The sequence below is a fragment of the Cavia porcellus genome, unplaced genomic scaffold (assembly GCF_034190915.1).
Source record: "Cavia porcellus strain 051 isolate PalLab524CR breed Dunkin Hartley unplaced genomic scaffold, mCavPor4.1 scaffold_14, whole genome shotgun sequence".
NCBI classification, from domain to species: Eukaryota; Metazoa; Chordata; class Mammalia; order Rodentia; family Caviidae; genus Cavia; species Cavia porcellus.
In genome coordinates this window covers 63,796,062-63,806,127 of record NW_026947497.1, presented here as the reverse complement: position 1 = coordinate 63,806,127, position 10,066 = coordinate 63,796,062, and the positions used below count along the sequence as shown (strand labels likewise).

At 53.9% G+C, this 10,066-nt stretch overlaps 1 protein-coding gene across 1 annotated transcript; it reads right to left on the bottom strand.

The window, feature by feature from the left end:
- LOC100716672 (C-C chemokine receptor type 5) lies at positions 1–6,459 on the bottom strand. The gene is made up of 3 exons (XM_005006841.4): positions 6,199–6,459; positions 4,377–4,683; positions 1–2,940 (listed from the first exon to the last, which is right to left on the bottom strand). The coding sequence occupies exon 3, from the start codon at positions 2,927–2,929 to the stop codon at positions 1,868–1,870; it is 1,062 nt and encodes a 353-aa protein (XP_005006898.1). The 5' UTR covers positions 2,930–2,940; positions 4,377–4,683; positions 6,199–6,459; the 3' UTR covers positions 1–1,867.
- Between the last annotated feature and the right edge of the window lie 3,607 nt (positions 6,460–10,066).

Below are 10,066 nucleotides of genomic sequence, written 5' to 3'. Positions count from 1 at the left end.
TTACCTTTAGGAGATGCTTTTTATTGGATGCATGTTTTCCCCCCAAAGAATTGGTAACTTTCTATACAAAAATACCAGAGAATATACCAGTACAGATGGAGATGTCAGCTGGCCTTAGGAGCTACCTGGAGGTGGGGGTCACAGCCCCTCTGCATGCTTGATGACCTTCCACCTGTCTGCTTCCTGCAGACATCGCACAACTATGAGATGCTCTAGTTTTAGGCTTGAGAAGAGTTTGCAAAGCCTCTGACGCCTCTGACACCTCTGACACCTGAGCCCCAAGTGGGCCTCACCTTTGGTGTTTTCTCACCTAGATATTGCTCTGAGCTGCTCCCAAATTGAAAAACAGTCATTCATGCAGCAGTAGCAGCAGCAACAAAATATTGTCACCCTCTCTCTGAAATGAATAAATTTTAGTGTGTGGGAAGTTTGTCTGAGGAGGCATCTGTAGAAGGCACCTAGAACCCCATGCTCAGCCAGAAACAGGGAGCTGGGTAAAGTTTGTGGCTTTGCAGCTCAAGGTGACTGGTTTCCAAATGAATGTCACTTCCCCCCTTTGCCTGTCAATGGTTAAACCCAGAAAGCTGGTGCCTCCTTCCTTCCTTCTGCACAGAGTCTCTGTCCCCAGAGCTGCTCTTTCTGCAGTGGAGCCTCCCAGCTCCAGGGTGTGGAGTTCTGCATTTGAAGTCTTAGAGCTCACAGTGGTCTACATGGTGGCCCAGGATCCCTCGTGCATAAATCTAGAGGGTCAAAGCCTCCTGGGGGCAAGCGCTGGTACTGGATGGAGTGTGGGGCAACAGGGGTGCTCAATGAGACAGTTCCAACCCCCCGCTCCGTGTCCCCTCCTGCATCCAAGCTCATTTCCTTACATCAAGCCCTCATTTCTTGCCCTAAAATCTCCATCTCTTTTCATGTTTTACGACTCTTCCAGGCCTTCTGTCTGCTTGAAGCCAGGGGCACTCCCTTGTTCCTCTGGGCTGCACACTTCAGCCAAATTCAGCCCAAGTTGCACTGACTCAACACCCTAATAGCAGGACCAGGAAACCACCCTCACCCTAGCCTTACTGTGTCTGGTCTCCTTGTCCCAAATGCTTATCTTTCTTTGTCTTCCACTGGCCACGAAATGAAACTTCTGCCAGGCCATGCTGGCTAGGTTCTCCCTGCTCTGCCATGACTCTCCTGGAGCAACAGAGGCCTCCACCTTGTCCAGCTCGTCCTTCTGCCTCAGGGACAGCCATCTGCCTTGTCAGGACCAAGCCTGCTGTGCTGTCCAGCAGCCTGAAGCAGGGCTTCTCCTCCTCCACTGATACAATCCCGCTCCCCTCTTCCTGAGAAGTGCTCCCAGCCTTGCCAGGACACAGAGCACCCATCTGGCTCTGCAGGTCTGTGGAACCTGCTGTCCATACCTTGGAGCAAAATCACAGCTGAGACCTGCTGAGTTTCAACTACTTACATCCTATCCTCCCTCCCCGGGTAAGACAAAGACTTCCATCATACACACTGACGGCCTGTGGACTGCCTTGCACAAGGTGAGAACCTGTGAAATGTTCCTCAATGAGCTTAGTTATTTCTGTTCTGATAGCTGACCTCAAGGACCAGCAGTTCTCGGAGGGCATTTTGATGGTGAACTCTTGCCCCAAAGGAAGAGCTGACCAGTAACTTGGTGAAGGTAAGCAGAGGGGAACCGAGGTCTCACTTTCATCAGCAGACTTTGATACAGCTTTCTAGAGTTGCTGGATTTATAAGCTCCCATAGACTCAAATGGATGGATATTAGCCTCCCTGTGACAGTAACTTCCTGTTCCAAAGAGCCACCCTCACCCCCAATTGTGCATAAAAACTGAATCCCATCCACACCTCAGACCGGCTCACAAACCCACAGAGACCTCGTGTTCTGCAGTGGACCGGGTGTAAACAGAGCTGCTGTGCTCCTGGGCGTCTTTCTGGAAGATGGGGCAGCGTTTGCACAAGCGCCTGGCCACCTGCTTTCTGAAGAAGGCCTTGAGGTACCCGCGGAACTTCTCCCCGACGAAGGCATAGATGATGGGGTTCACGCAGCAGTGCGTCATCCCCAGGGTCTCCGTCACCTGACTGGCCTGGTCCAGCTTGTTAGAGCTGCTGCAGTTGTTGAGGACCACGGGATTAGAGAAGGTTCCCAGGAGGAGCACAATGTTGTGGGGTGCCCAGAAGAGGAAGTAGCCGATTATGATGGCAAAGATGAGCCTCACTGCCTTGTGCCTCCTCCTCTCATTCCTGCAGCGCAGCAGGGTCCGCAGGATGCAGGAGTAGCAGATGACCATGACCAGCAGGGGCAGCACCAGTCCCAAGAGGACCATCTTTAGGGTCTGAAAATTCTTCCAGAAATAATATTGGTGGATGGGGAAATAGGGACTGCACGTGTAAAGCAAGGCTTTTTTTTGTGATCTGATGAAGATGATTCCCGGGAAAGCAGCAAACACAGCCACCACCCAGGTGACCCCGCTGGTCATCACCCCAAAGGTGACTGTCCTGGCTTTCAGAGCAAACACAGCATGGACAATGGCCAGGTACCTATCGATGGTCAGGAGGATGATGAAGAAGATCCCTCCAAAATAGCCGATCTGGTAGAACCCCGTGAGGGCTTTGCACATCACATCTCCAAAGACCCAGCTGTGGGCAGCAGCATAGTGAGCCCAGAATGGGAGCGTGAGGAGGAGGAGCAGGTCAGAGATAGCCAGGTTGAGCAGGTAGATGTCGGTCATGCTCTTCAGCCGTTTGCAGGTGATCAGTATGAGGATGACCAGGATGTTGCCCACGGAACCAAAGATGACCACCAGCGCATAGAGTGGGGGCAGGAGCTGGGCTGCCATTTCTTTCACTGTGTCTTTTTGGCAGGGTTCTGCTGAGTCATAATCGAAGTCAGTGACAGGACTCATCGTTGAGTCCTCCATCTCGCTGTTCTCTGTGGATAAAGAAAAAGCCGTGTTTTCCCGTGCTATGCACACACTGAGTGCTGTGCTGTGGACGCGAAGGTGTACACCTTAGCACACCTTTAACTTAACAGGCAGATTTCCATACTTACTGGAGGTCCCTCTGTGGTCCCCAAAGTGAACTTCTATAGTGAAAGAAAGGTTTTCTGGCAGCTTCCCAGATTCCCAGCTAGAATTTAAATTGAGGAAGGCCCCTCAAGTCAACTCTTCGTTTTCTATGACCCTGAGGGTTCGTCGACGCTATGATAACAATTTTGAGAAACTGAGGCAGACCTGGTGCCACTCACAGTATTTTTGTCCCCATCAGAGCCACCCTGGCTGAAGTTAGCCACAAAAACCAAGTGCCACGAATGAGCCAGAAAGCACAAGAACAGGTCCAAGGCTCTGGGTGGCAACCGCCATCCCAAGCTTCCAGTCTGTTTATCCATTTCACCCTCAAGATGACTTTCATACCATTCAAGTTTTCCAGATGCAGACACCGGAGCACAGGGAAAACAAGAGGATGAGTGCCCTGCCCAAAGCTGCACCACAGGGAAGTAACTGGTGTGGAAGCAAGCAACCCACAGCCTTCCATGCTCCCTGGGTTGCGGCCCCCTGTAAAAGAACCTGGCAGCCCAGGGCCTTAGTGTTACTGGGAGGAAATGAGCTGAAGCCTGGTCCCCCGAGAAGGTTAGAACAGCCAATGCCAATCCTGAAACCCACACTGCCACCCGTGCGTGCTGTCTGGGGCTTGTGCTTGAGTCACAGGGATCAAGAGAGAAGCCTTCTTCCTCTGCCCCTGGCAAACATCCTACATCCTGGGCTGCACAGCCTTCACTGCCACCTGGCTCCCTGCTTCCACGAGAGCTCCAGGGATCCCGCTGGGCGATTTCTCCTTTGTCTAAGTCCCCAGATGCCCAAGGGGTTAGATTAGGCACCTGGGAGAAGCGCCCAGAAATGCTGCAGAGCTGACATATTACAGGGAGGTGTTATCTGATGGCTGTAATTCAGTATCACTTTGTACAGTTTGCACTCCCTTGGGAAAAAACCGACACACCACATCTGGCAGAGACAGGCCAAGAGGCACCCTTGGTGAGGTTTCAGTTCCCCTTAGCTGGAGAGGATCCCAGCTGAGATTGCAGCCACGGCTCCTCTGCCTGGGACATTCCTCTGAGAGGCGAGGGCCGCTGGTTTTTAAAAAACCACATCGTCCCCCCAGATCTCCATCGGTCTTTGTGTCTGTGATGGTATCAGACTCTGAAACTCGCTCTGAATCCTGGCCCCTTCCCTGATCTGAGAGATTCTATTGTAAGATAGCTCTGTGAGTCCCTGGCTCGGCTGGAGGTCTGCTCAGGGTTTCCTGTGAAAGCATTTGCTCATTGCAGAAGCTGCGCTGACAAGCAGACCCAGAGGCTGCGAGCTGACTTACCAGGCAGAGTTCCTCGCAGTGCAAGCGGATGTCTCAGCTCCTCTGCCCAGCTCTGCTGTGTGATTCAAACTTATAGACAGGGTAAAGTAGGAAACACAGTTTCTTTTGAAGGGGGTGGAGTTTAATGAATAAGTGCATTGCAGGGGCAAGAAAGCAGAGAACAATTCTCCTTCTTCTTTTTTTAAAGTTGCATTTAAAGTAAGCTCGAAGAGAAAGCGCTAGCCCAAAAGTTTATTCATGGGCTTTTCTTCTTAGCTGATTTCACTTTTGCTGTCTGTTCATCCAACGACACAGTGTGTGCTGGAGACTGAAAAGAATGAGAGGAAATTAGGGCTAGAAAAACGCTCCTGTCATCCAGGCAAAAGCCCACCTTTGAATAAAAGAGATTGCTCTCCAAGAGGTAAATGGTTTGCACAAGACCTTGGGGCTTCCTGGTGGCGAGATAAAGAAGGTAGGTATATCCCAGGTGTCACCCTTAACTGAAGCCAGCCTTCAATTCTGAGGGGAACTTTCTTCTTAGCATCAAACTTGTGCCCCCTTTTACGCATCCCCCACAGCACTCACACACATGTGCTCACCCCAATTCTATTATAGTTTGTGAACTGCAGTGGCTGCTGTAGAAGAGGCTTAACTACTGGTTCACTGTGACCTGTTGGGGGCTGGGGTGTGTGATGGTTTTCTCCACCATCAGGTCAAGCTCTTGTGGTAGATGATTGGCCCCAAATCCTCAGTTGCTGACAGCAGAGCACTGGAGCCTCTGGGCTTCTACCACTTCAGCTAATATAATAGTGAGAAGCTTTGGCCCAGGACCAACAGGAAGGCAAAGGAGAGCCAAACTTATACGCCCCCTGCCTATGGAGGTGGCTCAGCACCTGGCCCATGCAGTGGCCTCGGTAGTGAGACCTCCAGGCTGAGTGCCACCTTGACCTCAGTTTCCCAGCTGTGGCTTTGTGGGGAGGCCCAGGGAGTGACAGCCTGTTGCTGCCTGCAACTCCATCTTGCTGTATTCCTGTTTCCTGCCTCACGATCAGGGTGTGGCCTTTTCTCCGCACCCCTCAGCCGTCAGAGTGGGCTGTCTCTGGTCGTCTACTCTGGGCAACAGCTGACGGTAGAACTCAGGAGGGGGTAGGGGGGGCAGGGCTGACTTCTGTGGGGCGCTCCCAATCCGGTCCTCATATGAGCATCCCTTCCTTCCCCTGGGGCCTCGGAAAGGGGAAGATACGCGGAAGCTCTGCCCCTTCTGGGTCTCTGACATCCTCAGAGAGACCTCTTGTCTCTTGGGCGTTGGCTTCTAGCCAGGCCCGAGCTCAGGAACAGTGAGAGGTCCCCATGCTGGTGACACACAGTGCATCATAGCGGATGCATGGCTCTCACTCCAAGACCCACTCTGCAGAGAGTTTATACTAGCAGCAAAATTGAAGAAGATGTTTGTGTTTTTTTTTTTTTTTTTCTAACAAGATTGGTTCCCCAGAGTCCTTGTCTGGAGCAGATTAAGTGCAGCGCCCCAAAAAGGGGAAGCATTGGCTGGCACTTGGAGGACAGAGGAGAATGACTGTTCAAGACAGCCAGAAAGGCAGGGACACATCCAGCAGCAGAGGTGAACACACTGCCCTGAGAGGCAAGGTCAGTGATGCTGAGCTGAATCACCAGAGAAACACCCAGTTCTTCCCGGAGCAGCCCCCGGGGCCATGAGGAAAGCGTAGTCAAGCCTCCAGTTTCGTGTATTATTCACCACTTCACTTGATTCGTAACAATGTGCTTGCTGAGTCTGTCTTTACCTTATCTGGAAAATGGGGTTTAGAAAACTCAAAAGCAAACCCACCTGTGGTCAGGTCAATGATCTAACCAGCGAGGAGCCTTCCGGTCCGGGTCTCGGGTGGTCCTTTGAGCCGAGAACTCTCCCTGGAGTTTTCGGAAGACTTCACAATCTGGCTGCACACAAGCTAATGTGAAACTCGACAGCAAAGGCACAGACTCGAGTTTGGTTCTTTTGCATCCACTCAGGAACTCGAGGACACTGCTGAGCGAGCACCGAAATCCTGTTTGTGATCATGGTCAGTCCTCACGGTCTGTCCCTGTGCAGACCCGGGGTTCTGCCTGTGCCCTGTGTGTGGCTCTCCCCAGGGGGTGTTGAGGTTGTGACACATGCTCACTCCTAGAGGGCAGTGTGGAGCAGCACCGCGGTGGGGGGGGGCAGCTCTGAGTTACTCAGGAGGTGCCTGGAGTTGTGACCTGGGCGAGGAGCTTGCCCTCTCTGGGCATCTGGGGAGTGTCCAGGTTGCCAGGGGCTGGGGCAGAGCCTATTGGAGGTGGCCCCTGACTGGGTGTCATTTGGGAAGTGTGCGCCCTGGGTAGGATGCACTGGGCACACCACCCAGAGACACACACCAGGAGACCATCTTTTGCTCACTCTGTTGCTTCAGACTTGATACCCCCGTGGGCAGGTGTCTCATGCCACCCTCCTTTGGGGCACTGGCCGGCTCTCACTTGTCCCTGTGCCCATCTCCTGGGGCCCATTTTGCTGTTGTTCCCCACGAACAGCACTGGAGCAAGTGCTCGAGGCATCAGTAACAAGAAGTGCAGAGCGCTGGCCCGTCCTGTGAGCTCAGGGAACAGCTGAGGACCTCGAGAGCATCCTGAGCCACAGCAGCTTTGGAAAAGACCTGGGCTCCAGCAGGGCTGGATCGGCTCCACTCCACCCCGAGGGAGGCTGTAAACACCGCCACAGATCTTTGGTTTTTAACAGCGAGTGTCTAGTTTGAAGACCAACATGTGCCTGCTGTGGGAAGTGGGAGGACAGAGGTGGGCAGGTTTTCGCTGTCTCTAACCACCGCCTTTCAGCCCTCACCTTTCCCGTGCTCGATTCTGGAGTTCTCCATACGCTGCTGCTTGTTAGTCTTTCCTGGCTTCAGATTGCAACGTGGGCACTTCCCCGCGCTATTAAAATTCTTCAACAACGCAGTCCCTTCACGGAGGCCACACAGCAGTAGGGCGCAAGCAGTGGTCTGGAGAGCATCATCTGTGTGCAGCCCTGGACGCTCCGCCCACATCGAGGTGATGAGCATCTCCCCCGCATCTGGGAGGTGACAGGGAGGTCAAGTCCGCTCTGACTTCATAGATTTAGTGCAGGTGTTTTTAGATTTTCCCTAAGGGAATCACAGCTGCTGCCTTGACTTCTTCCATTCACGTCGCTCCATTAACCGTATTAACAGAGCCGGAAGAGCCAGGCTCTTTCTTTTTTTGCACTCAAACACAAACAGCACCACACTGATTGTTCCCGTCAGCACTATGACGTCCCTTCAGTGTCCCCAAAGCCACCTTTGCCAGGAAAGCCTGAGATTCCGAAGACCCACTCAGGACAAACCCCTCAACCCCACCCAGTGTCAACCCTCGTCAGCTGGATCCCTCACAAGTGACACAGGTCCCTGAGTCCCGAGTCCCTGGTGGAGTCGGAGCCTTCACTTCCACCTGGGAATCTGCTAACAGGGGTGGCTGTGTGGTCACGTGCTGTTTCTCTGCCTTTATCTGTGTCCTCCTCCTCTCACTGGCTCCCCACCTTGGGCCACTGCCTTCCTGGGCACAGTATCAAAGCGGGGAGGCGCTGCAGTCTCTGCTCCCTCACCTCAGTAGGTCTGTCTGTCTGCATCGTGGAGGACTCTTACCTTGGCTCACACGCCAGCCCTGTGCGTTCCAGAGATTTCTTTCAGATTGGTGCCCAGATCCAGGCTAATGCAAGTCAGGAGCAGTGACCCAGTCCAATGTCCTGACTAAAGTGTTGGATGGACACACTGTCCTCTGAAGCCAGGCCCCCTCTTTATATGAGCAGCATGTGTTCAGCTCCGTGCACACAGGAAGCCATGTGCAGCTAGGGCTTGAGGCCCAGCACAGAGAAGTAAGTGCCCCAGCTTCCAAGGAAAGCCACCAGCACCGGGCCGGGGCCCACACAGAGGTAAGGAACCAGCCTTGGACTCCCCATTGTGTGCTGCCCCCCCACCCAGGCTGCAGGGGCTGTTAGGGAGGCAAGGGCTGAAGGCAGGGTGGGAGCAGAGAGGGGTCCCTCTGCCAGGAGCCAGGGTGAGGCATGAGGACTGGCCAAAGGGGTCCCCAGGAGGCAGCAGGCCAGGTGCACAGTGTCAAGGACGGGACAAGGTGTGGGAGGAGACAGGCATGGTTGGTGAGGCAGGTAGCGAGTCCCCAAAGATGCGTATGCCTCGGGGTGGCACCCAGGAATGGTGGACATCCAGCCAGAGAGAGATCTTGCAGTCTAAGTAGTGTTCAGGAGCCCTGCCAGCTCCTGGATGATGGCTCAGTGTTGGGGACAAGGGCAGTGTCCTCCTCCTAACCCTCTCTTCTTCACCCCAGCCCATGCCCAAGGGATGAGTGAGGCGAGGAGCACAGGATGTACCCGCCTCTCAGCACAATCTCCAGACCCAAAGGAGACTGGCTGTCAAGGTCACAGTTTCACAGAGACCCACCAGACAAGGCCCTCTTCAGTGTCCGGCCACTGTGGCTTGATGACACCAGGCCTTGTGTTAGCTGCTGCTTACACACACACACACACACACACACACACACACACACACACTTTCTGAAAGTGCAAACACAGAGCCCAAGTATCTATGTCTGAAGCAATATTTCCAGCCTCCTTCCTTCCCCAAACCTGGGGGCAACCTCCTTCTCCAGGTCCCGAGCTGCCTGGGAGAGGCTCATTGGTAGCTGGATTCCTTCCTCCTTTGTATCCTGTGTGGCCCTGGTGATCTCTCTTGCCTGCCTGGTGCACCTGGAGCCACTGTAATGAGGCAGGGAAGCTTAAACCATGAGCAAAAGCAAAAGAGGAAGGACGGGCGTTGAGGGCATTTCCTTGGCTTCTCTGCAAATGCCCTGCCCTCTGCAAGAGGCTTTGGGCATCTCATCCAGGAGGCTGGCCCTTGTGGGCCACCACCAAACAGTCAGACATCTATCCCTCGAGGTCCTGGCATCCCCCTACCTCCCTCAAACTGCAGGACCCAAGTTCTCCCCAGAAGGAGACCCCAGGGTTCACCTCTAGGAATGGACGTAGCAGTAACCTTTGTAGGGTGGTTTCTCCAGGGCCACTAAATCCTGCTGTGGCTGTGATTGTCTTCTGATGCAGGGTGGTCTGGACGCAGCCACTGTTCTTCTGCTTTGCTCCTGAGCACTGCACAGTGGCTGTCAGCTTGTCCCCCACCCTCCAACAACAGGTGGGGACAAGAGGTGTAATGGGCAGGCACAGGCATCAGCAGACACATTTACCTCCCTGACCCAGCCTGGCAAGGGGCAGAGCCCTGGGTGTTGTCATACTGGACTCCATGAGGGACCCAAATAGCAGCGCCCAATTTGACTTATGGAGCCACCATATGCTGTGTGTCAATCAGGCTAACCAATCCCCAAACTACGGGGCTCATGGTTACAAACATGGACTTCATGTTCCCAGGATCTGGGCTGGGCCCGTGGTTGGCTCCCCCAACCCCTGTGTTCTGTGCTCCCCAGGGTGCGGGGCCCAGGGTTTGAGGAGGACCAGCCCTTGGGTGGCTGAGAGGAGGCTCGGCACAGTCACACCAGGTCTCTCCTAGGATGAGGCTGTTGTCACCTGTGCTCCAAACCCCATGCATCCACTTAGGATTAGGTTTAGGGCTGGGGTCCTGTCAGGGGACCCCAGCTCACACCACGAA